Genomic DNA, 27,962 nt, shown 5'->3' on the forward strand with positions numbered 1-27,962 from the left:
ATAGTTCTACCTGTATCTTTATCCTAAAACCCGTATATACTCTGCATTGAAAGTTAAGAGGGATACCAGTTCAGTTTTATAATAGATAACATACAGGTACTATTTTTTCCCTCTCTGACCATATCTCCTGTAACAAATGTAGTAGGCTCAGAGCAGTAACTCATAGATACAAACTATTTTCCCAAGTCTCAGTGCCAGCAGCAACAGAATAACCAGTCAGTCTCTGTAGAGAAGAGGCAGAATTACATAGCCCCAGCTGGGGCAAGAACACCTAAAGCAATAGGCCAGCCCCTTTACAAGTGAGCATTTTAAAGGCTGATGTTTGTCAAATTATTTTTTGAGAAGGCAGAGCTAGGGAATGACTGATTGACATGTCTATACAGAAAGCTTGTCTAGGGCCTACTATTGTAAATATACTGTTAGTAGCTTCAGCTGCATCATTTTGCCTAAAGGAAAAAGGACAAGAGGACAGGAAGATACTTTTTGTGGTCCATCTAGCTCAGACATACGCCAGCATTTCAGACAGAGCTGCAAAAGACCACTACCTGGGGATACTAGGATTGAAACTGGAATCGTCTGTCAGGTAAGCACTTAGGCTACAACTTGTACAGGAGTAAGGACATGAACATGACGGGGCTTCTGGTTAAACATGCATAGAATTGTATTGTATGTGTACTTCTGGCTCCCACAATGGAAGAATAAGAAGTAGGCAGAGCTTTACTCAACATAGACCTGGCAGACTCTATGGCCCCTCTAGACTTTGGTTGATTCCCAATTCGCACCAGCCCCAGCCAGCACAGCTAACAGGCAGAGACAAAATGAGCTGTAGTCCAGCAATATCTAGAGGGCTACTTATTACCCAATCCTGTTATAAAGTTTATACTAAACTCATTTTCTTCTTTAAATAGTAGGAACCCTACTTTTACATCTGTATGGCATTAACACGAAAAAAGGTCAATATGGCTTTAACATGAAAAAAGGTATGGCGCTAGGGAAGCCTGGAGGTCTTTTAGAAATTAGGTCCTAGCTGAGTCACTCACTATACTTACTTATGCTCTATTAAAGCATTAGGGGACTTGTAAAATATCTGGATTCTGATCCTTACAATAACATGCTAGAGTACTTATAGAACACTGAAATGCAATTTCCATTTATATCTTTGAATGGCAGTTATTGTCAGCTTTGGTGTTACAATTTGTTCAACTAGATGTATTCCTTCAGAGGGGGAGGAAGACAGCTGGGGGATGTTTGCAGTCATCAGGAGATGCAGCTCTGTACTTTTCTAAAAAGGCATCATTTACCATTATCTTACTCTGTGCTCAATCCTCCCCCCATAAGTCCTCATCACATACTCTTTGTGAAAATCTAATCAGGAAATAGCATTGAGACCTTCACTCATGCACCTGCTACAGTTGTTCACTGGTGCTCTCCACATCTATCAACTTGGAAGATAATGAAGTGCAAATAGCAGCATGCTGGCCATTCAAACAGCAGCATAAACCATCATTTCATTATGAAGTTCTGCTAACAAGAGCAGCAAGCCTTAATAGCAAGTGTTGGCTTGTTAAAATCTCATATAAAGCTTAAGTGTGGCCTGAAGGATTGATTGTCTTGAACAATTTCAAGAAAACAGAGGAACTAACAATTTTAGGACAAAGACCATAGCAGTCACTTCAGTTGTATACTAATTTAACAGAATTATATTTTATAGAGTCATAAGGAAGTAGAAGTGTAATAAAAATGCTGCTAATCTTTAGAAGATGCTGATACCATTTTTTAAGCCCCACCCAAAAAGCATGAACTCAAAATTTAGCAAGCTCCCCAGATGAAGGTGCTTGTATACTGTTTTCCTTGGCGGTACCCAATAGGCTCCCTAGCCACTATGGGAATTGGGCCTCAGTGCAGGATGGAGGTTGTCCTCCCCTGCCATAGCAAAATGGAATGATTAAGAACATTCTCTTTGCCTTGTCAGAACCTTTGAATAATCAAGTCTCTTCATCACCACTCACATTGCTAGAATCCTATCTTACTGGGGCTGCCAAACTAAGAAAAGCCAGAAGCATATATAACAAAAACTGCTTCTTCACACAACAGGATAGTTGCAAAGCCAAATAATCAATGATCATGATAATGAGTGATTAGATTGGCTAAGGTCCCAATCTGCATACAGTGTGCAGACACAAAGGAGTCAAGTTGCTTCCTGCCTAGCCTTTATGCATGCACCAACCCAGAATAACACTTGCCTCTGTCTCCCTCTGAGAGAGACACAAATTAATTCCAGCCCTTTTGCATTCAATCTCAAAAAGATTTGAGGGTATGTGAAAGAATCCTTAACATTACAGACAATACATCCGAGTCTAATACAAGCTCAGATCTGAAGAGGGAACACTTATCAGATAGTACCAACAGCTCTGGTAGAGCTGTCCTACTCAATCCAGAGGGGCTCAATGTAGTCCCTGCTACTGAATATGGTTATCAACCTCATTGTAAGGGATACTGTAGAGCTTCTTCCTCATTATAGTGAGCCTTCCCAGTCAGGATTTAAACAGAAAACTAATGAGGAAAGGGATCCTACAGGAGGAGAATGGTTCATTTTTCCAATTTAACTCCACTACAGTTAACTAGGTAATCTACAACATGTTCTAGCCATTTGTTAATGGTTTCCTAATTTTCTTAAAACTGGACCTCTTGCATTATGGGCACAATACTTACTGGAGAAGCAATACAGGTAACCTTCGCTCACCAAGCATAGCTGCTATTCAATTTCTTTTGCTAAAGATGTTTTGCATTGTCCTGATTCTATGGGGAGTTCAAGGACAGATAGTGTAGCCTTCACCATACTATTCCAGAAATCATATGGCAAACTGCAGAAGGAAGCAGTAAGGCACAAACTTTCCCAGTTGTGGATCTGAGGAGCAGGGGGTAGGGGTTCAGTCAATATAGCACTATACTCAAAATCTGGCTATAAAGGAAGAACAAACTGCTTACAAAATGTAATGAGGCATGGAATTACAAGTCAAGATAAGGAGTGTGTTAATTAAGCACTGATTTAGCAGTAGCCTAAGAACTCCAGGCATTTGAACACTGAACAAGGTTCCAGTCACACACAGAGCAGCACTGGTCCTCCTCTGGCTCCTTAGTTGAACAATAAAGGACAACTGGCTTTTGCAAACGTTTATTGACTCATTTACTTCTCTTACCAGTTCTGACCTACGCTCTCCACGCACTCTTATCCTCCCCCCTCCCCCAACGCCAGCCAGGGCAAGGCCTCCAGGTGCTCAGAAGACAAGGGGGTATTTTCTGTTACAAGCCCCATCCCCAGAATAGGATGAGGGAGGGAGCAGGCTCCCCACCAGTGATTGACAGAGGGGGCAGGGAGGAGGTGGTGCAGAGCCAAAACACAACACAACTAACATTAACAGGATAGGACAGGATGGGAGGTGGAGGTTAAGGCGCCTCAATAACATGACATAACTGCAAGGGCTAAGGGTAGGAGGGAGAGGCCACAGGAGTGGAGGTGTTTCCCCAGGCCCTGATGGGACACAAAAACTGGAAAAAAAATCCTAAAAGGGTACAAAAGTTATTTCATGTTTTGAGTCACTTTAACCGTGACGGGTGGAGGAGGGAGGCGGACCCTCCCCCGCACTAACAGTCCATGGCAGGCAGGTGGGCGGTGCTAGCAAGGGGACCGCTAGCGGATGGTGTAGCGTACGTAGGGCACCTCTGTGTCATCCCCATTTTCATCATTGCAGCACAGCTCAAAGACCAGGGCTTTCACATGGCGACCAATCTTCTTCTTTGAGACTCTGGTGACAATTTCAGTCATCCTGTGGGGAAAGGGGAATGGACAGTAATCAGAGAAAAGCAAGGCCTGCTGAAGGTGCTCACCCTTGTTCGAACACCCCCAAAACGATACATACGGCTGGTCATGGCGCTCCTTCAGCTTGGCTGGCTGCATAAAGAATGAGTAAAGCATAGAGACTCCCTGGGACAGCATTGTTATCTCCAGCTTGTGCTCCTTCTGTGGAAGAGAAAAACGTTTTTACTAAAAGGCATTTTATCTTCATTACAAAGCCTCGTTCCCCAAACATTAAGCTACTGTGGTAGGTAATGGCTTGGGCCCCCTCAGCAATTACCTTAAAGTAGGCCAGGAACTCACGCAGCGTCATCTCCTGCCCATCAGCCTGGATACCCTGCACCTCAAAACGGTCCCACAAAGTCCAATCAGTATTATAATACTGAAAGAAAAAAATGCAGGGAATACAGACATTAACTAGAGAAGCATCAATCAAGTTCTCTAGGTTCATGTATCTATAACTGAGCCTCAGCATATAGCCCAGCAACCAAGCCCCCACAGGAAGATCACTTGCATGTGTGCTTCCTTTACCCCATAGAAGAAAGCGCAGGGCCCTCCACACAGTTTCCAAGTCTCCAGCCCCACCCCAAACTAGCACATGAAGGCTGGGATAAGAATGCCCTCCTCCAACAGATAGGACTAGCAAAAACAGAAACAAGTACAAAGAGAAAAGGACTGAAAGGGGTCAGTTGCAAGAAGTATCTAAAAACTTTCCTGTAACTAGAAAGCAGCCAGACATGAGCTCTTGGGAATTCCCACCCACCCCCTGAGTAATGAGAGGCTCCAATTAATGGTTGTCTCCCCATCCCTTCTTCACCTTCAAGTCCCTAGGGAAAGATGAACCACTGCATGCACAATATCCACCACTGGAGAAAGGAAAAACACTTTCACAAGCCTTTAGCAATACTGGTATTACTGCTTCAATTGTAAAGTGCTGAAGTCCACAGTACTCAAAGGAGAGGATATAGTATGCAAGTTGGAAGGATTTCCTCCATGGGTACAGGCCCCATTAGTCTACTCCTTGATCCAAGGCAGGTATGAACAAAGGAGGGATGCATACATACGGAGAAACGGTATCACACTCACGCTGTTCTTGCGGCAAAAGACTGGCTCAGAGAAATCAACGAAAGGCAATGCCAGGTTGAGGAAGCCATTCTTGTAGGACTCAAGTTGCTTGTGGCCCTGTACTACTTTGTACAACTCCAGACACACTAAGCCTACCACAGCAGCCGTTGTTGTGGCAATGGCTGGTATGATTTTCCCTGCAATCAGCTTGCTCTGAAGAGAAAAAGCATATGTGAGCCCACTTATGTGAAGTTTCCACTGTTCCCCACCTCCTCCCATTGATCATGGTCCCAACCTTCCACAGCCACTGGGTAAACCTACCTTATGCCTATCAGCAGGAGGAATATCATAGTTCTCTGCTCGCAGGTTGGATGCAGCCACAATGAAGTCCATATGGAAATTTGTGTCATCATCCTGAAATTTAATGCAAGTAAAATGATAGCTGTGCCCTCTGACAGCCCTACAGTGCCACATTTTTCCCAGGAACCTCTTGCAGGTGCTCTTGGTTCTGCACCATGAGCCACAGAAAAGTTTGGAGCAGTTTGCAAGGCTGAGCTGGAAACCTGAACAAAGCTTCCAGACTGGATGGCAGAGAATGTTTCCAAGAGCATCCTGATGTCAGTTTAAGTCACTCCCACTCTGCCAAGTAAGGTTGAGGATAACCAATGCTTTTGTACTTACCTTTTCAAAATCAACAGGAAACATCCTGAAGTCTTGCAGTTGCTGGGGGCTTGGGAGTGAGGATTTCAGTTCTTCCAATCGGCTGTCATCTGGGGAAAAGAACAGATGACCTTAGGAAAAGGTAACTAAACTACAAGCCCATGCCACCCTCCTCGCAGCAGGCTGTGGAACCCACTGACTAACCCACTGTGTTGGGAAACATGGCTCCCAAACCCAATATTTAGGAGCCCAGTTTTGCCATCAATGCTCGAAAGGCATGGAGAAACACCTCACAACCCAACATGATTATAACGTTCCAGCAGGATGTGCAAGCATCCCCCTCGATATGAAGCAAGAATTCAACTCAGCACCGGGCTGAGTCATGGGGAAAGAAACTCCTTGTGCAGAAGCAGGCCCCCACTCTACAGACTGGGTGCTATTAGCAGGAAGCAAATTCTCCTCATTAAGGTCCTGTCATTCCTTGCTCCCCTGTGAAGTTAGAGAGAGATCTTTCTTCTGAAGCCCCACCTTACTCCCCATTCTAGCAGGCCTTACCAACTGAGGCGTTAGCATTCTGCAGTTCCTGATCGGAGATGTGGATGCGAACACCAGACTTGGGAGTGAATTCTGGAACCTGCACCTGGCGCAGCAGCTCCACTATGGCTGCCCTGTCCCTGGTGCCAGTGATGCCATACGTTTGTGCAAACAAGTTTGCAGCTGCCACCACGTAATCCATGTGCAAGGGCTATGGAGACAAACACAGATAATTAAACAAGGCAGGCAGTTTCTCTGTGAGCCTAGACATAGAAGGAACTTGGATCATCTACTCCCAATTTGATTATATTATCCCCACTTTTAACACCTCAGTTACCTGGGTTTTAACCCCACTACCTCCTTAACAAGCTATCTTATATGTCAATGAAACCTGCATGATTTGAGTAACACTCTAGTGCAATAATCCAAATAGTTCAAGCAAAAGACCCAAGCTAAATGCTGTTTCCCCCCACAGTATCTCTAGCCAAATCTGAGCTGGAGGAATATTTATCTCTAACCCCCAAGTATGGCAATTAGAATTTGAGAGGTAGTTAGTCAAGGGTGCACAATTAATTTGCTCTTTAAGAAAAATGTCTTGTTTCTCACCAGAGTTTTCCCAGCTAATGGATTCTCCACCCCCATGCATGGCATAATCCTCTTTTTCTAAAAGAGAATACCCCAAAGTCTTGAAGACTAATGGTAAGCCACATTTCCCTCCCTTCTAGTTACTCTTCTCCAGTTTTTCAACCAGGACTGAATGCAGCTAGGATACCATTAGTCAGCTTTCAAAGACAGCAGACAGGGGCAAGAATCATTTCTTCCCACCACCTTCTCACAGCCACTTATCCAGTTGGCAATACCAGCTCTGCAACCGCTCAATTTTTGACCCCAGGCCAGTGCTTACGTTGTTGACATCAAAGGTGAGTGCATGAGGGCATCGTTTTGGACCTGACCAGAAGAGAGTTCCTGAATTAGTTTTCTGAAAGAGAAATGGAGACCATGATGATAAATTATGTGTCACTTCCCACCATAAATAGGAGTCTTGAAGCGATTTACACACAAATACCAAAATTCATAATATAACAGAAAGAACCCCAAAATCAATATAAACCATAATCAGTACAATACAAATAAAAGTAAATACCATAAAATATAATCTAAAAATACAATACAAAAAGTGTTCATCCACAAATATGCAAAATCTTCTCCCCCTCAAAGCCTAGAATGTACATGACAAAAGCAGTTCACAACAACCAGGCCATAACTAATGTCCAAATGCCTGGAAAAATAAGTACATCTTTGCTTGGCATGGAAAAGATGACAGCGCCGACACCAGGTGAGCTTCCTTAGGGAGAGCATTTCATAAACAGGGCCATGACAGAAAAGGCCTCTTACTGAACTGCCATCCCTCCAGCTTCTCTTGGTGTTATGATGAGGATAGCAGCAAACTTGCTCTTCTACTCCTAGAAGGAAAGGCTGACTTGTTAGTCTTCCCCCACTTACCTGGTTTGGGGGGAAATTGTGCAGCAGCTGACGAATATTGTTGCTGTATTGGCTGTGCCAATGATTGCATGCCCAGGCCACACAGTCAGCCCATGACTTAGGCCGGTCAGTCACCAAGCTCTTGTAGACAGCTTCCAACACCTCCAAAGGTTGAGTGCCTGGAAGTTTCTGGGTCCGCTCCATGAACTTGGAGTCTCTGGAGGAAAACGAGAACTGCCTTAACAATTTTCCCACCTTCTGGACAATTCTGGAATTAGCTGAAACTGCAAACCCATGCATGCCCCAACTACCTGTTTACTATTTTGAATCTGTCTATGCTTTATTAGTACCCATCAGACCAGCGTTAGATGTTACTCACAAGTCCCAAATCCACTCTATCTTCTACTGATGCTCAGAGCTAGGCTTTAGCCTCCATGATGAAGGCCAAATGTGGACTTCAGCCAGCTCTAGCTGGTTTCAGATCCTCAATATGACATTTTACTCACGTGATGTACTGGTTGACATTCTCTGCAGGCTGCTTGAAAAGGCCTTCAAATTCATCACGGGCCCACTGTCAAAAAAGAAATAAAAATAAGAGTTCTAGCCATGAGGCAGGATAGTAGAGTGGAGGTTTTACAGTATGCAGTAGCTGTGAGGCCATTTGGTACCAACACTGGTGCATAATTAGACAAAATAAAAGGCATCATAGTAACCAATGCCTGAACAGACAAATAAAAAATATGGTAGCATCTTCTGGAAAGGTGGAGAGGGGATCCAGTTTGTCTCTTACAAAGACAAGAGGCAGTTATCAAAGATGGGTAACATACTGAAAAACAAGCCCCACCACTGTCAACAGCAAGACCATTCAGCCAAGAACCCAGGAAGAGTCCCGATTCCTAGCCATTACCACACAACAGCTACTGCCTTCAAATTGGAAATGCAACCCAATACTAAACTGACCTGCAGGGTGTGTTCAATAGCATTGGGAAAGTTCTTGAGTGTGCAGATAGGGATAGATTTTTCTGGTGGGTCCTGGCTGGAACTGTAGGACTCTGTAAGGAAGGGGATCACCACCTGGATGTTCCCTTTGGTCCCTAATGTCCCCGATTCCAGCAGGGGCTTACGGTAATAAACACAGCGACGGTCCATGTACATCCCTAGCGCAAGGGATAGGAAAACAGGTTACACAAGAGAATAGCAAAAGGTTGTCAAACCAGGACTGTACTGGATAAATGAAAGCACTCAGAGGAAGTGGAATGTATTCCACCACCACAAGCTGGAAACCATCAACATTTCCCTCTGATAGAAGCGCATTTGCTACAAGAACATCTATGACCTGGATATATGCAGACAGGGCTACTCATGAGTCAGTTACAACCCAATCCTCTTTAAAGTTAAGTCCTATAGCTAAAGTTAATTCCCCCCGCCCTCCCTGTGATAATGAACAGGTTTGGTTTGGGGGGGGGGAGGGGGAGAGTGTGTGTGTGAGAGTGTGTGTGTGGCTAGACAGTAAATGACTTGTATTTTCCTTGGTATTGCCTCACTCACTTGCACCCCCAGCAATTTGATCATTCTTTTCTACTGTCTCACAATGCAAGTACAACAGCATAGAAGCCAGGCTATGGTCTGGGTTGCAGTTGCCTCCAACAAAAAAGGTGTGTGTTTAGTGCAAAGATAAGCAAGAAAACCACTGGCAGATACACACTAGCATCCACGTTGTCTAGTGCATTCGCCACTCCATCAAGGCTCTCAAAGAAGTCATCATCATAAACACGCTCAGTATCTGGGCCCACACGGTCTTGGTGGCTTGCAATGTGGATGTTCGGGTTCATTTCCTTCACAGCTGCCGCTGCTGTCTCAGATTTCATTTTCTGGGTAGACAGTGAAGAGAGGCCACTCTCAAAGTAGGTAAACAGAACCTTAACATTGCAGTTACCAGCCTCATCACCATTACTATTTACTCTGTGTTGCGAGAGTTTAACTATGATGACTTGGCATATTCTATACATCGATGAGTTTACTGTGCATGCAAGGAATCTGGTAACTGATACAGAATACGGTACCAGAATGGAGCACAAGGTGGCATGTTTCCAGCCCTCATGGTTTCAGAAAAAAGCTTAAGCAATGACTAAGTTACATCTTATAAAGAACCAAGACAAACCAAAACAACTTTAGGCAGGACTTCCAGCAACTGGGTAACTGGGGCTTGAGGAACACTTTTGTTGTGCAAGCTACACACCTCCATGCCATTACATACCACACTCCTAGCAAAAGCAATTGTGCTTAAGAGAACTGACCGTAACATCCCAAGGCCGGAAGAGGAACTGCCGGTTGAGATTGGATTTCTCAATAGTGTCCATGTCAGTCACAGCTACCTCTCCACCTTGCCCACACCCTAGACCAATCATAGCAAAGTTCTTCAGCAGCTCACAGCCAATGGCACCAGCACCAACCTAAGAGTGGGAGAGAGCAAGAACCTTAGCAAGATGCTGGGATGGAAACACCAAGAAAGAGAAGAATTGTGCTAGGACTCACCAGAAAGTACCTCTGCTGACCCAGTTTAGTTTGCAAGTCACTGCCAAAAACAGCAATCTGCCCATCATATCGACAGAGTTTCTATCAAGAGAAGAAAAACAAAGACAGACAACTTTCACCTCCTCTTCTTGCCAAATACTGGATTTCTCCATTCCCCCAGCCCTGAAAGCTCTCACAATTCCAGCAATGCCCTTCCCACCAGAACAACACAGTGGCTGAAACACTACAGTTAATGCTGGGTTTAAATGCTACTTCAATCATGTACTGAATAAGGTTGCCTAGAGCTAAATCACTCTCAGTATCTTCTCCCACCTGCAAAATGACAACAAAAAGTATCACAGCATACAAAATAGGCTGTAAAACATTCCACAACATTAGGGCTGCTGTGTATAAATAACCACACTACAGCTTCTCCAGCTGTCCTAGTCCCTCGTTGTTCTTCTTGGTCTAAAACCCCTCAATCCTCTCAGCCCTGTCCCTTCATCTCCCACTCTACAAAATTTTCTCCCATCAATCCTGAGCAGCAAGGACACTTCTCCACTATTCCTGGCATGCATCTCAAACCCTACAGTGATTACTCACAGGGCTGCAATTCTCCTCAGTCAGGGCATCCTTGTTTTCCTCAGGCAGGCACTCCAGTGCATCAAAGTACAGCCACTGAGTGATAGGCATGAATTTGCCTGAACAGGCCTGAAGGAGAGAAGTGAGGAAGGAGAAAGTCATACCTTATTGTTTTGGTGCCCTGTTGTTCGACTTTATCTACTAAGAGGCCCATGTACAGTTTATAGATCTGTGATGGGCCAATGCTGTATGCTATGCCCATTCAGCTTAGTCTCCGTAGTACAGAGGCAAAGATTTGCTATTTTAACTGCCAAGCCCAACACTCCTGGTTGAGGGGGAGACTGATAGGGAAGTCAGGGAAGACCTGTAGCCAAATTATAAACATGCTGGGAGCAGAAAACAAGAACCCCACCTTCTCATCCCATTACCCAGCCATTTTTCCAAATATTCCAAGTGAACCCTTAGAGCCTGGCCTCACCTTCATGACTTCTTGTGCAGCCAGTCCCCCAATGAAGGCATTGACAGGTGCCAGGTCTCCAGTGGCTTGGAAGGCCAGTTCTTTGATGATGTTTTCTTCAAGCTTCTCTTGCTTGAGTGGGGGCATTGCTTGCTCATTCAGTTCTTTGACCAAAGCTAGCACCTCACTAGCATCTGCCTGAGGAGGAAAGGGGAGACATAGGGTTAGGAAAAGCCCCATGGGGATAGGGGAGAGTATAAACTAAACTTTCCCAGAAGCCTAGTTCAACTAGACTGCATTTCCCAAAGGCATGTAGAACCTGGCACAGAATCCAACACTGGAATGAATCTATGAGAACTGCACCCAACCCCACCTGCTTCCCAGAGTCCACATGGTTGTGGACCTGTCTTTGAAATCAAGTTAACAGTACCTACAGGAGACTCCACTGTTGGAGTAGTACAGCCTCTGCCATATGTGGCTACCCATCTTTCCCACACAGCTATTAAACCCAGACTGTGCATTTATGATCCCAAGCACAGATAAAAGCATTGGATGCAGTAATGAACACAGAAAAATAATACTCAACTTCCTGAAAATGAAAGCCTTCATTTAAAGGAGGGGGGGAAATTTCATGTTTATATGACTGTAAATTATGCTTGAAAGTATGTTTGCAGTATCTACTGAGATCTCAAAAAGTGAAAGAAGGTTTGAAGTACTTGGGGGTAGGAATTGCTCCCTTGTAGTTCCTTGCCCCTCCCCATGAACACACACAGTACATACACCCATAATTATGTCCCTCTTCCCAAATGCGACTTGTGCTGTTCTGTTAACCGTTTGTCTCTTCTTACCCTTACACTACCTTCTGGCAAATAAATGGCAACTGTGCAAAAAATTGAAGTACTAAGGCCAAACTAGATGTCATGTTAAAAAGATCTTTACATTTAATATGCAAGTTTTAAAAATGCAAAGAGCAACTGCTTTCGGGGGGGGGGGAATAATTATGGGGATTATAGCCGGCTGAATTGAGTTTATTCCTTTCTTGCTGTGATCCTGATGAAAAAATCACTCCTCCAAAGCTGTTATTTGTGTCCATGGAACATTCCTCCCAATGCAAACAGCAGCTTTGGAGCAGTTTTTTTATCAGGATCACAGCAGGGGAGAAGAGGGATCAACGCCCCTTCCCCACCTGCTGTAATCCCCATACGTATCACACACACACACACACACACACACACAAAATGGCTGCTCTTTTAATTTTAAAAACATATATGTTAAGTGCAGAGATGCATTTAACACTATGTCTAGTTCAGCTCCTTTGATTCAAAATAAAGCAAAGCAAAGAGCTTTGCACAAGACCATTTATGCTTATTTACATAAATGGTACCTGCAGTATTCTTCAGATACAAATTTTTATTACACAACCAGGGATTTCTGTGGCTAGTGTGGCTAGAGAGAAACACAAAACACAAATACCATCAGAAGAGTGGAGGCCAATTCTCAATAACCTACCTGATTGCGGGGCTTAGGGAAACGACTATGCTTCTTGCGGAACTCATGCAAGGCCTGGAATCCCAAGTGCAGCTGGGCTGGCCGTTCAAACTTGGCAGAGTCGGTGAGGTTGAACTCTGGCTCTGGCAGAGAGGAGCGCAGAGATTTCTGAAAGAGGAAAAAAAGCGGGACTGCATTTTCCCCATTCACTACATCCCTTGAAAAGCAGACAGATACTTTCTGTAAACACGGAGGCACCTGCTTTAGTTTTAGCCAGTGCTGCACAACCTTTTCAGCCCAGAGGGCCACATACAGTGTCAGCTGGGGCCATGCATGTGGATGCACATACGTTCACACACCACCGCTGGCAGAGTGGGGAATCTTTTTCTACTCAGAAGCAGGACTAACTCACTCAGCATTACTTTCAAATAGCATCCCAAATAACAATCCTCTGCACATCTACTCAGAAGTAAGCATGGGCAGAATATTTACTCAGAAGTGAGCAGGACAAAAGTAAGCAGGTCTGAATCACTCAACAGCTTCCTCCCCAGGCCCCAACCCCTTTCCTCAGCAAGGAAAAGCTCTTATCCCTGATCAGAAGCTGATTCAAGGTAAGAGCTTTTCCTTGTCAGTACAGAGAAAAAGCTGAAAAGTAGATCAGCTGTGTTGCATGGGAAAAGTCAGTACAGTGCCTCTGCCTTTGCAGCACAGGTTGTACACCTCTGGTTTAGACTATGGAACTCAGAACTGCCACATTCACCACAAACAGGTGTTACATTCTGGAACCCAGATAAGACATTTTGCTGCAACTGGCTCAACACAATTGAGCCACCGAGATGAAAGGCATGCCAACATCCCTTCATAACTCCCCTTTTCTATGGCCAAGTGGGAAGCTGAAAACTCCCTGTTTTGGAGCCTAGATGCCACCAAAGATATGGTACCTTTGGTTCAAAAGGAATCAAGTAGTTCCAAAGTAAAAGCATTACCAACTATGAGAATCTGTCCAGAAAAAAGGCAGAGCCTGTTGGGTAAGTCACTTACAAAGCTAATCTTCTTTGGCATCTTGACCTCGGTGACAATGCCCCCACGGACATAGTCTGAAAAATTGGAGGTGTCACCAATGCTGAATGTGTAGGGGCCTGAAAAAGAGCAAGAGTGCATATATATGCTTGTCAGACCCATGGCTACAAGTGAGAACCTGAAATGAAAAAGAAATAGTACCGCACATGGAACATTACCTTGGGCCAGAGACCCCAGCTACCACCTCAAAGTATTACAATCTTGGGGGAGCTCTCTCACAGGCACGAAGACAGAAATGATAGGAATGAATTTTCTGATATTCCCAAGGTTGGCAGGATTAAATTATAAATGACTGGGGAAGGAGTGGAGGAATACTGTAGCTCTGTGTAACAGGGGAAACATGCAACAAGGGGAGGAAACAAGAGAACAGACTGTGGGAGGGCTTTATTCAGTGCCAGTGTGTAAAGGGGTTGTAATTGTTCTGAGTAAGGGGAATGCAGCTTTTTCAGACGTGAAGCTAAATTGGTAGAAGGGGATTTTAATTACTCTAGTAATTTGGAGTTGGAATGGCCCATGCAGGGGAGTGGAAAAGATGCTGGGACTGATAGACTGTGGCTCAGTTGGGAAGGGGCTCTCATGCTGACAGTTATGAAAGCAGAAAAGAAACTGGGGATGGTGAGAATAACCTATTGTCTAATTTTGAATGGTTTCTTTCTGGTATGTTTACATCTACTGTAGCCTTCTCAGAATCTAAGCGATAGGGCAGGCTAAAATTCCAAATAAATTTCTAGTTATATACTAGACAGTCTCCATAAAAGCAATATTATCAATGCAATTTTGTCAAGACACTTAATATGAGGCTGTAAACATGACAGATATCCCATTCCAGTGGCATCCAAACTCTGTCCTGCTTATTCAAGGCACCAGTAGAGTCTCACCAAGCACTTCGATTTCCATGGGTTCACAGTTGTTGAGCTCTTTCATGCCCTCAACTTCAGTGAAGGAAACAAAGTTCCCACTCTCAAAGCCATGCCGAGCCTCATCAAGACAGGTTACCTCTCCAGGGCGCCCCTGCACAGAAAAAAAAGAAGGGATCAGTGCAAAACACTGTAGGAGCTAGGGTGTTTCTCATTAAGCAAGACAGCAAACCTGCTCTAGGAGTGAGTCCTGGCTTCCAGCAGGAAGGAATTACCTTAGTAATCATGGAGACCATGGCGCTGAGTGGCTGCTCCCCATTGGTGTCTGTCACAACCATGTCATCACCAAAGTCACAGAACAACTGGCTGAAAGAGAAAGGGGATGAGGTGAGGTGCTTACAGTGCAGTCCCCTCCACTGCTCATGAACAGACGCCACCCTCAGCACCTTCACCATTGCCTTAAGAGAAAGGGTTGGGTAGGACATACATGCTGGGGCTGTGGGCCAGGTAAGGTGATTGGGAGTTCCACCCTCTGTATCCAAAGTAGCTCATGCTAGACAGGCCAGAGAGCCCAGCCAAAGGAGAGGGTGAAGGAAGGGGTTGCTACAGCGCAGATAAGGGTGTAGAGATGGGATTCCATCTTACCCAAAGAGTCCCTTTGAATCTGCCACTACCAGCTTGATATCTTGGCTGTGGCAGAAGTCACCAATTTGTAGCTGCTCCTCCAAGGGACAGTTGGTAAGCACAACCACCTGCAGAGGGGAGAAGAAGCCTTCTAAGTGCCATTCTATGGAATTGATACACTGCCTCTAGTGGGTCACACCAGAGATCTCAAGCTCTTCTGTACTGGCTCACTGTTGAAGACTGCTACAGTGCAGGAAGCCTAAATAATGAACAGGACTTCCCTGCCCTTCACAAATGATCTCCCTCATCCTCTGTTTTTTACTTCACTCTATGACACACATAATCAAGGAACTCTGCTTTCAAGAACACGAGATTTCCTGGAACCTCTCACCCTCTAATTCCTACAGCTAGATAGTTCTTAGTCTAATCATGTTGAGGCATATAGCTTAACTGCAGCAGAAGGGATGGAAGGGTATACAGCAAGTCAGCAATAAGCTATGCCTGGAGCTCTGAGGCAAAGCAAGCAGTGAGGCCCCAGTCTCCCCCTCAAGGATCTATACTAGGACTGGTGTTATTTATAAGTGATCTGAAGTCAGGTAAACAGTGAGGTACCTAGGGCTCCAGAAGGCATCAAATTGTTCAGGATGGTAAAATAGGTAAACAGACAACAGAAAAGATGAAATTCATTTTTAAGTAGATCGTAGCTTCACATATATGTTGAAGGAGACTAAACTAGCAATCAAACATTTTGGTGTTAGAAAGGAAAGCTCAATGGAAGTGCCAGCTCTGCAAGTAGCAGCAAAAGCAAATTCACTATCATGAGTTATGAGAAATGGGATTGGGAAAAACACTGACTATATAGCCATTATAACATCTGGGATACAGCCACATTCAAGCATTGCGTACAGTTGGGTTGTCTTAATTTAAAAATGGGATATCACAGAGCTGGAAACGGTTAAGACAAGCCAATTAAAATGATCAATAGATCAGGATACCTTTCCCTAAAGATGCTAGAGTGTTATAGTTAAGAAAAAGATAGAAAGAACCCATAGCATGCTATCTTGGTTAAGTTACTTATGAATAATATGGCAAGAAGGATAACAAAAAGTTGCTTCTACCATCTCATAAAACTGGAATGGGCAGTCATTCAATGAAGATTAGTTTTAAGGATAGGACTGATAAAAGCAAGTATTTAACATATTACACAATTCACTTGTGGAACCCACCACAAGATGCATGACTCACTAGTTTAGCTGGCTATTTAAAAAGGATTCAACAAATTAATAGAAGCTAGCTCTTATCGATGGCTATCAGCATGATAGGTAACTGGAACTTTAATGAGGCAATTCACCTTGGAATACTAAATACTGAGGACAAACAATGAAGTATGGCCATTGCTATCATTCCGTCCTTTGAACTTCCAGAGGCACCTCGCTGGCCACTGCTGAAGACAGAATACTAGACTAGATGGACCCTTGAACTGATACAAGCGAAGTTTTATGTCCAGGTTGCCAACCCTCCTCTCTTTGGAGGAAGAAACCAACTTTTCTCCTCTACAGAGGAGCCCAGTCCTCAACAGGCTGCCATCCTGCTTTAAAATACCTGAAAGTTGCTAAGGAAGTCCTCACTCAGGGGCCCAGTGTAAGCAGTAACAGGTACATAGGAGTTGAGCTCAGCCAGTCGTGGCTGGGATACATCAGCACGATTCTTTCCCAGGTCTTCCTCACGCAGGTAGAACTGAAGAGAGAGAGATGTGGATGGAGTAGTGAGTATATAGGGCAATATGACTACCAGAGGTGGCACACCTTGGGCCATTTGAATGAGTGGAGGACCACCCTACCTGGGATGAGAGGTCAGACCACTCAGCCACACCCTGGTCATGGATCGTGACAGATTTCACTCCACCCAAGATGATGTTCTTGGCAATTTCCACACCCAGTCCTCGCAAGCCAGACACCAGAATGTTGGCATTTTGCATTCGTTTCATGGCCTCATGGCCCAACACGTATCTACTCGGAACAAGTGGGAGAAACCCCCAAAGGATTAATTTCAAAGTCTTGCCTGCCCTGCTAGAAAATTGGGCATCATGCCCCAAAGGCAGTTTCCTCTCAGCATCTGAGAAACTGCTAAAGTTCAACAGCCACAAAAAAAGCACCCCTACTTGCCCACCCTCACATCATGCTAGTACTGGTTTTCCACCTCTCAAAATAGAAATCCACCTCCCCTCTTCTTCTGGTACTTACAGCTGCCTAGAGTACAGACCCTCATCAATGTCTGTTTCACTTCCATTCTTGGCCATACCCTGGAAAAAAAGAAACATGAAGGGGGATCACTAACAGTAGCACAGAGAGCGTTGCTTCCACACGTCCCTGACTGTATCACAGAGAATGAGTGGAACATTGACAAGTACAAAATGCAGTGGCTATTGTGGCTTTCTGAAAGTCTGAGCATTCCTTTTAAAAATATAACATGACATATTTCCATGCCTCTCAGTTGCTGACAAAAACCTGAATATGCACAGCCTTTTTCTGGAGAGGCCCAGCTAAGGCAACCCATGGTCAGGGAGCAGAGATGCTACTCTCAGACCCTCATCATTCCTATCGCTCCTGTGACCCTTCCACTGCTCAACTGTGGCTTCTCAGTATTTGACGAATCCCCTAACTTCACATTCAGCAACGGGGACCAAAACATAGTATGCTTATGCACTCAATTTGCATAATTTACCACAAGTTTAGAATGTTGTCTTTCCAGCTGTATAATTTGAGGCCTTTCCAGCTCACATGGAGACCTGAGCTAGAGCTAAGAACAAAGGTAGTGATCAATTATGCAGCTTCTGTCTTTATTCTCTGACTGAGCGAATGACTAAGGAGCAGGGTTCTTCTGCCCATTGCCTACTAGTACCCCCTTATGGTAAGGCAGGCAATCCCCTGCTGTAATCTACACAAAAAGCCTGAGGTTAGATGCTGTAATGTTGGGCTACACTAACTTGTTTCTTTGAGCACAACTATAGGACCCAAACAGTTGGAAGTATAGAAGCAGGGAGCTTGACTGGTTAAAATTGGTTTGCTATATATCCAGAGACTGCCAATTTTCAACTAACCTCTGCATATTTTTTAGGAGTGTAAATGCTTATATGATAGCTACCTTGAACATTTGTTTGCAGATAGCAGCTGGTTGGATTCTCAATGCCTCCCACATAGTTCTACAGGTGGTGGTGGGAGGGCTGTAATCATTAAGAGTGTTAGGGTTTGGGACTAAACCCTACAGGCAGGTTTAGTCCACATCTTAATGGTGTCCCTGAGCGCACCCTTTTATTTCCTCCCATGTGACTGAATAGCTGCCATCCACTGTTATGGGAAAAAATAAACTGCTGCACTTGGAAACAGGATAGCAGCCAAATCTCTTCCTCTCAGGAATCTAATGGAATGGCCCAGCATCCACCAAAACAACAACAACAACAAAAGAGTGATGAACTACATTCCATGCAAACACTGCAGGGGCCCTTGCAATATACAGACTCCCTTTCTATTTTGCTCATCATGACAAACAGACCCTTTACCAATAATAAAATAAAGGCCGCTAGATCTGTGTTAGCTTCTTTTTGGAACCAACTTGTTTTCCCCTAATTAAAAACAGGATCAGGGTTCAGCAGTATGCCACACCAATCTACCCAAGGTCTTACGTTGGCAGGCGCTTCGCGCAGATCAGCCTGTACTGAATTGCCAGAGGAGCAGTTTGAACCCGTCTTCGTCTCCGATTCAGACACGCGACGCTTCTTGGACAACGGCGAGCTGGACATCTGAATACAGGAAATGGAAAATACAACTGTAAAAATACAAAGCTTGGCCTGCAGCCTGTGAGGCACAAAGACTCATTATTTGCTCATCTTTCAGCAGGATTCTGGCACTGCCCAAATATATAAGTTTGCCATTTTATGTGCACAACTGGGGAGGGGGGAGACACTGCAACAACACCATCTATTGCAATGAATGGGGCACAATAAGCAAATCCTCCTGCTTGTGTTGGCCGTAACTAGGTCTCTGCTGCCAAACAAGTCACAAAGCTTCTTCACTTGAAGGGTATTGATGCCACTGGCCTCTTAAGACATGACGAACAGACTATTCTAAGTGTCCTATTGGAGGTGCTCACTGAGTCATAACAGTTAACCTGATGTAGCAGCAGCATAAGTGCTATAGAGAATAACATCTTTTTGGAATCACTGATCTTCCAGAATGCCAATTTAGAAGAATTTGTGTGAACACATGTACTTGCTATCAGGCCAACACGAAAGGGCGCCACCCTTTCCTCTGTGGACCCACTTCAGAGGCCTCAGAAACCGGTGAACTCATTCTAGGATGTTCCCTCCCAACAGAGCTCTCCAGCTTGCTACAAAAAGCATCGAAAGTAACAGACAGGGCTGGTTAGGGAGGGGCTGGGAATGAGTCAGCTGGGAAACAATCAGTCTTAGGTGGCAGAGGTTAGATCACTGGGAACCTCCAAGCATTGGGCTCTACCACTGAAGGAAAAATAGAACGTGATGTAATTAGATCTTCTCCTTACAGTCTAGGGAACTTTCTAACAGTTCCCAACAGGGAGATTTCTGTACAGACTTGGCAGAAAGACTACCATCTGTAGCTCACCAAGGACAAAGAATCCCAAGTGGAAAGTTGAGGCTTGATCACACTACATTTGTTACAGAGATATTAACTCTATGCCACCAAAGATATGCAGCTTGATCCTAGTGTATGCCTACTCAGATGCAAGTCCCACTGAATTCAACAGGATTTATTCCTCATGGAGGTGTAGTCAGGATTGCAGTCCTGATTACATGGGGGATTATTAAACAGCATGGGGGATTATTGCTCTGTGCCATGGCAATTGTGCCGTGGGGGTCCACAGGGCTCTATTCTATCCCCCATGCTGTTTAACATCTACATGAAACCGCTGGGGGAGGTTATCCGGAGGTGTGGGCTGAGGTGCCATCAATATGCGGATGACACCCAGCTCTACCTCTCTTTCTCATCAAAACCAGGTGAGGCAGTGGCTGTTCTGAACCAGTGCCTGGGCACGGTAATGGACTGGATGAGGGCTAATAAACTGAAACTCAATCCAGACAAGACGGAGGTACTGTTAGTGGGTGGTTCGTCTGCCCGGCTAGGTGATATTCAACCTGTTCTGGAGGGGGTTGCACTCCCCCTAAAGGATCAGGTTCGTAGTTTGGGGGTGTTCTTGGATCCAGAACTGTCACTTGAGGCACAGGTGAACTCAGTGGCACGGAGCACTTTTTATCAGCTTAGGCTGGTATACCAACTACGCCCTTATCTGGACAGAGATAGCCTAGCTACAGTCTTCCATGCTCTGATAACTTCTCGTCTGGATTACTGCAATGCGTTATACGTGGGGCTGCCTTTGAAAACGGTCCGGAAACTTCAGCTGGTCCAAAATAGGGCAGCAAGATTGTTAACAGGGACTGGCCTGCGAGCTCATATTACGCCAGTACTTTTCCAGCTGCACTGGCTGCCAGTCCATTTCCGGGCCCGATTCAAAGTGCTGGTGTTAACATTCAAAGCCCTTAACGGCTTGGGGCCAGGTTACCTGAAGGATCGCCTCCTCCCATATGTGCCTGCCCGGACCTTAAGATCATCATCAGCGGCCCTTCTCCGTGAGCCCCTGCCAAAAGAAGTGAGGCGGGTGGCTACTAGGAGGAGGGCTTTTTCTGCTGTGGCACCCCGGCTCTGGAATGAGCTCCCTAGTGAGGTTCGCCTGGCGCCTACATTGTACTCCTTTCGGCGCCAGGTGAAGACCTTTTTATTTTCCCAGGCATTTTAGCTTTCTAAATTTTTATCTTTGCTGTTTTAAATCTGTATTTTAAACTCCTGTACTGCTGCTAGGTTTTATTGTGGTTGTATTGTTATATTCCCCTTCATGGATCACTGCCTTGTTGTGGCGAAGGGGCTTGCGTAACTCAGTGAAGCCATAAGCTATGCCGTGCAGGGCCACCCAAGACGGACAGGTCATGGCAGAGAGTTCTGACAAAATGTGGTCCACTGGAGAAGGAAATGGCAACCCACTCCAGTATTCTTGCCAAGAAAACCCCATGGAACGTATCACAAGGCTAAAAGATATGACGCCGGAAGATGAGCCCCTCAGGTCGGAAGGTGTCCAATATGCTACTGGGGAAGAGCAGAGGGTATTTCCAAGTAGCGCCAGAAAGAGTGAAGCGGCTGGGCCAAACCTGAGAGGACACTCAGCTGTGGAAGTGTCTGGTGGTGAAAAGAAAATCCGATGCTGTAAAGAACAATATTGTTTAGGAACCTGGAATGTCAGATCAATGAATCAAGCTAAGCTGGAGGTGGTCAAACATGAGATGGCAAGATTGAACATCGACATCTTGGGAATCAGCGAACTAAAATGGACAGGCATGGGCGAATTTAATTCAGGTGACCATCATATCTACTATTGTGGGCAAGAATCCCTTAGAAGAAATGGAGTAGCACTCATAGTCAACAAAAGGGTGGGAAAAGCAGTACTGGGGTACAATCTTAAAAATGATAGAATGATCTCAGTACGACTCCAAGGCAAACCATTCAACATCACAGTAATTCAAGTCTATGCCCCAACCACTGAGGCCGAAGAAGCTGAGGTTGATCGGTTCTATGAAGACCTACAACACCTTCTAGAACTAACACCAAAAAAAGACGTCCTCTTCATCATAGGGGATTGGAATGCTAAAGTAGGAAGTCAAGAAATCACCGGGATAACAGGCAGGCATGGCCTTGGTGTACAAAATGAAGCAGGACAAAAGCTAATAGAGTTTTGCCAAGAGAACATGCTGATCATAGCAAACACTCTTTTTCAACAGCACAAGAGGCGACTCTACACATGGACATCACCAGATGGTCAATATCGAAATCAGATTGATTATGTCCCTTGCAGCCAAAGATGGAGAAGCTCCATACAGTCAGTAAAAACAAGACCTGGAGCTGACTGTGGCTCAGATCATGAGCTGCTTCTTGCAAAATTTCGGCTTAAATTGAAGAACGTCGGGAAAACCACTAAACCGTTCAGGTATGACCTAAATCATATCCCTGATGAATATACAGTGGAGGTGAGGAATAGATTTCAGGGATTAGACCTGATAGACAGAGTGCCTGAGGAACTATGGACGGAGGTCCGTAACACTGTTCAGGAGGCAGCAACGAAATCCATCCCAAAGAAAAAGAAATGCAAGAAAGCCAAGTGGCTGTCTGATGAGGCTTTACAAGTAGCTCACGAAAGAAGGGAAGCGAAAAGCAAGGGAGAAAGGGGAAGATATACCCAACTGAATGCAGAGTTACAGAGAATAGCAAGGAGAGACAAGAAGGCCTTCTTAAATTAACAATGCAAAGAAATCGAGGAAAACAACAGAATGGGAAAGACTAGAGATCTCTTCAAGAAAATTGGAGATCTCAAGGGAACGTTTTGTGCAAAGACGGGCATGATAAAGGACAAAGAAGGCAGGGACCTAACAGAAGCAGATGAGATTAAGAAGAGGTGGCAAGAATACACAGAAGAACTATACAGAAAAGATCTTAATGTCCCTGATAGCCATGATAGTGCGGTCACTGAACGTGAGCCGGACATCCTAGAGAGTGAAGTCAAGTGGGCCTTAGGAAGCATTAGTAACAACAAAGCTAGCGGAGATGACAGTATTCCAGCCGAGCTATTTAAAATCCTAAAAGATGATGCTGTTAAAGTGCTGCACTCAATATGCCAACAAATCTGGAACACTCAACAGTGGCCACAAGACTGGAAAAGGTCAGTTTACATTCCAATTCCAAAGAAGGGCAACGCCAAAGAGTGTTCAAACTACCGTACAATTGCGCTCATTTCACATGCCAGCAAGGTGATGCTCAAAATCCTACAAGCTAGGCTTCAGCAGTATGCGAACCGAGAACTACCGGAAGTACAAGCTGGGTTTAGAAGAGGCAGAGGAACTAGAGATCAAATCGCCAACATTCGCTGCATCATGGAGAAAGCAAGAGAATTCCAGAAAAACGTCTATTTCTGCTTCATTGACTATGCTAAAGCCTTTGATTGTGTGGATCACAACAAACTGTGGCAAATTCTTAAAGTGATGGGAGTACCAGACCACCTTACCTGTCTCCTGAGAAACCTGTACGAGGGTCAAGAAGCAACAGTAAGAACCAGACATGGAACAACCGAGTGGTTCAAAATTGGGAAAGGAGTACGACAAGGCTGCATATTGTCACCCTGCTTATTTAACTTATATGCAGAGTACATCATGAGAAATGCCGGGTTGGATGAATCAGAGGTCGGAAATAAGATTGCTGGGAGAATTATCAACAACCTCCGATATGCAGACGATACCACCCTAATGGCAGAAAGCGAAGAGGACCTAAAGAGCCTCTTGTTGAGGGTGAAAGAGGAGAGTGCAAAAGCTGGTTTGAAACTCAACATTAAAAAAACGAAGATCATGGCATCTGGCCCTATCACTTCCTGGCATATAGAAGGGGAAGAAATGGAAGCAGTGACAGATTTTACTTTCTTGGGCTCCAAGATCACCGCAGATGGTGACTGTAGCCATGAAATTAAAAGACGCTTGCTCCTTGGGAGGAAAGCTATGGCCAACCTAGACAGCATAGTAAGAAGCAGAGACATCACCTTGCCGACAAAGGTCTGTCTAATCAAAGCTATGGTTTTCCCAGTAGTAATGTATGGCTGTGAGAGCTGGACTATAAGGAAGGCTGAGCGCCGAAGAATTGATGCTTTCGAACTGTGGTGCTGGAGAAGACTCCTACGAGTCCCCTGGACTGCAAGGAGGTCAAATCAGTCCATCCTAAAGGAAATCAACCCTGAGTGCTCATTGGAAGGACAGATAATGAAGGTGAAGCTCCAATATTTTGGCCACCTAATGCGAAGAGAAAACTCCCTGGAAAAGACCCTGATGCTGGGAAAGACTGAAGGCAAAAGGCGAAGGGGACGGCAGAGGATGAGATGGCTAGATAGCATCACGGATGCAATGAATATGAACTTGAGCACGCTCCGGGAGAGAGCGCAGGACAGGAAGGCCTGGCGTGCTATGGTCCATGGGGTCACGAAGAGTCGGACACGACTGAACGACTGAACAACAACAACAACAACAATTGTTATATTGTGGTTTTAATGTTCTATATATTTTAAATTGTTTTATTGTGTGTTGTTTGGTTTTAGTTTTTGTGAACCGCCCAGAGAGCTTCGGCTATTGGGCGGTATAGAAATGAAATGAAATGAAATAAATAAATTGCAGTCTAAAGAGTTAAACCCTCTTGGAGCCCTATGCAGTTACAACCTGAAGTTATACCATCCAAATTGAGAAAATTCACTGGCATTTGTCATGTGTAAACTCTATCCACTTAGATGAATTCATACAAGTAACATTATATAGCCCAGCGGTAGATCAACCTCAGTCTTATGTAGGTTACTTTTTTCTTTTGATCAAAATCCCCATATCTATGAGTTTTCAATTGTACAAAGCAAGAATACCCACTCAGGAACTATTAACATTAACCTTTAAGTGACCCTGAGTAGATAACGTACTTTAGAACATACAGAGCATTGCTGGATCAGAGCAAGATACACCTGGTCTAGCATCCTTACAATAATCCCAGCAGACACTAGGGGGTTGACTGGAAATTAGCCAATGGTCTTTCAGTGAACCACCATCTACATTAATGGTTAATGGTTTAGACCACAGGTAGGTATTAACCTGTGAAAAAGAAAAAATCGAGCATCATAAAATCTGTGTTAAGGAAGGAAAATGTATGTTCCTACTCCCCTCCCTACAACACCCCCCCCCCCGCAATAATGTCCCAGATTTTTTAAAAAAGTTGCTTTATCATCGCCTGCTAAAACCTATCCAGAAGTACTGCATTTATTCTTGGGGTCTGACACAAAGACAGCTGGGAGAACAGCCTGGGCTTCAGCACCTCCTGTTTCAGTCCTGCTCTTATCCTCTCGCAGCACGAACAACTGCTTGCATTCCTACAGAGCTATTGCACCCCTTTCCTTCACAAGCTCAGTGAATGAGTATCCGTTTCGACAGCGTCCAGCTGCTTTGCCGTATGCTGAGCTTAAATTAACTAGCATCTCCTGTGCCCCATGCAGTCAGCCAACAGCAAGTTGGTGACAAGTGACTGCATTTCCTCAGCCAGGAGGAAACCAGAATCTAAAAGACATGTCAGCAAGATGCCAGCTTGAAGCACAGATACTGCCTTCTAGCAGGCAAGGCAGTCTTAAATCAGTCCTGTCTTGAGAGAGTACAACAGGAAAGAAAAGGCATCGCCTATCTAAAGGGCAACAGGGAAGGAGAGAAGAGAGGGAGAACGGGATCAGGGCATGACATCAAGGCTTATTGCTCAGATCTTGGGGTAGTTTGTAGAAGGTTAAGCATTTAAAGGCAGGCTCTGCTAAGGTACAAAATGAAGTATTTGCACCCCATTGGAGCGGGAACTAACTGGCAAGAGAGAACTAGTGCAGCATAGCAGCTATGTAAGCTTTAAGCTAGGATGTCTCCAGTTCAAATCTAACTTTACCATGAACTCGCTAGAGCGTAAGGTACACCAGTATTTGCTCAACTTCAGCCACTGCAACTGCATAATAATAAATACAGTCTATCTTACAGGGCATACAAAAGTATTACTGAGATGATGCCTGTGAAGTGATTTGAAAGCTTGAAATGCATTAAATAAACACCAAGAATTATTAGGAAATGCATCCTATTATTTCCTTATCACTTAATTTCGCAGTATAAATTGCAAGTACCACTTCCTCTTTAGTCTAGTACAAGGGGACAATACAGTAAGAAAAACAGAGTTATTCTAACTTAGTTCAACTAGCAAGGACAGTTTAATCACAGTAACGATACTCTTACTCTTGAAGGCAAGCTAACACCAATTAAAAGGGGTTAATTAAAAATCATTCAGGCCCCCAAGCCAGAAGCACCTCAGGGCACAAACACACAATTAATGCAGGGGGGGGGGAGTTTAGAACTATTTCAGCAGTGAAGCAAGATGCACATGCTTAAGCTCTAAACTTAAAAGCACACACAGTACTAGAAACCATTCCATGCAAACTGGAACTTGATTCAGTTCAGCTAATTTGGGGTAAATAATTGACAAGGTACTGCACCTGTCAAAAACAATGTATAAAACTGTTCCAATTCAGGGTCACCTCATGACACATGGTGATAACAGAGGTTTATCACCACTTGTACGTGACAGAGCTGAAGCCCAAAAGGGTGCCCATTTGATACATAAAGCTGGGAAATACATGTTTGTTGCCTGCACACATTAAATATGTGCCCCTAAAACTGTAAAGTTTTATATGTGCATGTAATAAAAAAAAATTGTCAAAGAGAAATGGACAGTTCCTCGCTCACTGAAGGGACTGTGTGGCGGTAAGCGCTACCATATGCTCGAGCAAATGTCCTCAATTATACTGCATGCTTCTGCTTATGTTGTTGTTGTTCAGTCGTTCAGTCGTGTCCGACTCTTCGTGACCCCATGGACCATAGCACGCCAGGCCTTCCTGTCCTGCGCTCTCTCCCGGAGCATGCTCAAGTTCATATTCATTGCATCCGTGATGCTATCTAGCCATCTCATCCTCTGCCGTCCCCTTCTCCTTTTGCCTTCAGTCTTTCCCAGCATCAGGGTCTTTTCCAGGGAGTTTTCTCTTCGCATTAGGTGGCCAAAATATTGGAGCTTCAGCTTCATTATCTGTCCTTCCAATGAGCAGTCAGGGTTGATTTCCTTTAGGATGGACTGATTTGACCTCCTTGCAGTCCAGGGGACTCGTAAGAGTCTTCTCCAGCACCACAGTTCGAAAGCATCAATTCTTCGGCGCTCAGCCTTCCTTATAGTCCAGCTCTCACAGCCATACATTACTACTGGGAAAACCATAGCTTTGATTAGACGGACCTTTGTCGGCAAGGTGATGTCTCTGCTTCTTACTATGCTGTCTAGGTTGGCCATAGCTTTCCTCCCAAGGAGCAAGCGTCTTTTAATTTCATGGCTACAGTCACCGTCTGCGGTGATCTTGGAGCCCAAGAAAGTAAAATCTGTCACTGCTTCCATTTCTTCCCCTTCTATATGCCAGGAAGTGATAGGGCCAGATGACATGATCTTCGTTTTTTTAATGTTGAGTTTCAAACCAGCTTTTGCACTCTCCTCTTTCACCCTCAACAAGAGGCTCTTGAGATCCTCTTCGCTTTCTGCCATTAGGGTGGTATCGTCTGCATATCAGAGGTTGTTGATAATTCTCCCGGCAATCTTAATTCCGACCTCTGATTCATCCAACCCGGCATTTCTCATGATGTACTCTGCATATAAGTTAAATAAGCAGGGTGACAATATGCAGCCTTGTCGTACTCCTTTCCCAATTTTGAACCAATCGGTTGTTCCATCTCTGGTTCTTACTGTTGCTTCTTGACCCTCGTACAGGTTTCTCAGGAGACAGGTAAGGTGGTCTGGTACTCCCATCACTTTAAGAATTTGCCACAGTTTGTTGTGATCCACACAATCAAAGGCTTTAGCGTAGTCAATGAAGCAGAAATAGACGTTTTTCTGGAATTCTCTTGCTTTCTCCATGATGCAGCGAATGTTGACGATTTGATCTCTAGTTCCTCTGCCTCTTCGAAACCCAGCTTGTACTTCCGGTAGTTCTCGGTTCGCATACTGCTGAAGCCTAGCTTGTAGGATTTTGAGCATGACCTTGCTGGCATGTG

General features: G+C 44.6%; 2 protein-coding genes across 4 annotated transcripts in view; one reads left to right on the forward strand and one right to left on the reverse strand.

Moving 5' to 3' along the window:
* Positions 1–27,962, forward strand: part of LOC146353374 (synaptonemal complex central element protein 1-like) — a 615,017-nt gene that overhangs the window by 263,245 nt on the left and 323,810 nt on the right. The gene's annotated exons all lie outside the window — the stretch shown is intronic.
* Positions 3,160–27,962, reverse strand: part of UBA1 (ubiquitin like modifier activating enzyme 1) — a 51,650-nt gene continuing 26,847 nt past the window's right edge. For all 3 annotated transcript variants that reach the window (XM_084836282.1, XM_084836280.1, XM_084836281.1), the window contains exons 2-26: positions 18,882–18,998; positions 17,443–17,501; positions 17,040–17,208; positions 16,802–16,936; positions 15,221–15,327; positions 14,851–14,941; positions 14,597–14,729; positions 13,680–13,777; positions 12,660–12,806; positions 11,172–11,348; positions 10,715–10,822; positions 10,133–10,213; positions 9,895–10,050; positions 9,303–9,468; positions 8,558–8,754; positions 8,104–8,168; positions 7,619–7,814; positions 7,020–7,094; positions 6,137–6,326; positions 5,603–5,691; positions 5,243–5,335; positions 4,943–5,134; positions 4,137–4,238; positions 3,921–4,021; positions 3,160–3,827 (exon numbers count right to left, since the gene is read on the reverse strand). In XM_084836282.1, coding sequence (XP_084692408.1) covers positions 3,692–3,827; positions 3,921–4,021; positions 4,137–4,238; positions 4,943–5,134; positions 5,243–5,335; positions 5,603–5,691; positions 6,137–6,326; positions 7,020–7,094; positions 7,619–7,814; positions 8,104–8,168; positions 8,558–8,754; positions 9,303–9,468; positions 9,895–10,050; positions 10,133–10,213; positions 10,715–10,822; positions 11,172–11,348; positions 12,660–12,806; positions 13,680–13,777; positions 14,597–14,729; positions 14,851–14,941; positions 15,221–15,327; positions 16,802–16,936; positions 17,040–17,208; positions 17,443–17,501; positions 18,882–18,998 — 3,180 coding nt within the window. In that variant the 3' untranslated portion in view covers positions 3,160–3,691. The remainder of the gene's footprint in view (positions 3,828–3,920; positions 4,022–4,136; positions 4,239–4,942; positions 5,135–5,242; positions 5,336–5,602; positions 5,692–6,136; positions 6,327–7,019; positions 7,095–7,618; positions 7,815–8,103; positions 8,169–8,557; positions 8,755–9,302; positions 9,469–9,894; positions 10,051–10,132; positions 10,214–10,714; positions 10,823–11,171; positions 11,349–12,659; positions 12,807–13,679; positions 13,778–14,596; positions 14,730–14,850; positions 14,942–15,220; positions 15,328–16,801; positions 16,937–17,039; positions 17,209–17,442; positions 17,502–18,881; positions 18,999–27,962) is intronic.

Source organism: Heloderma suspectum, chromosome 2 (genome assembly GCF_057233095.1).
Source record: "Heloderma suspectum isolate Gila_16-S chromosome 2, 16-S_ref, whole genome shotgun sequence".
NCBI lineage: Eukaryota > Metazoa > Chordata > Lepidosauria > Squamata > Helodermatidae > Heloderma > Heloderma suspectum.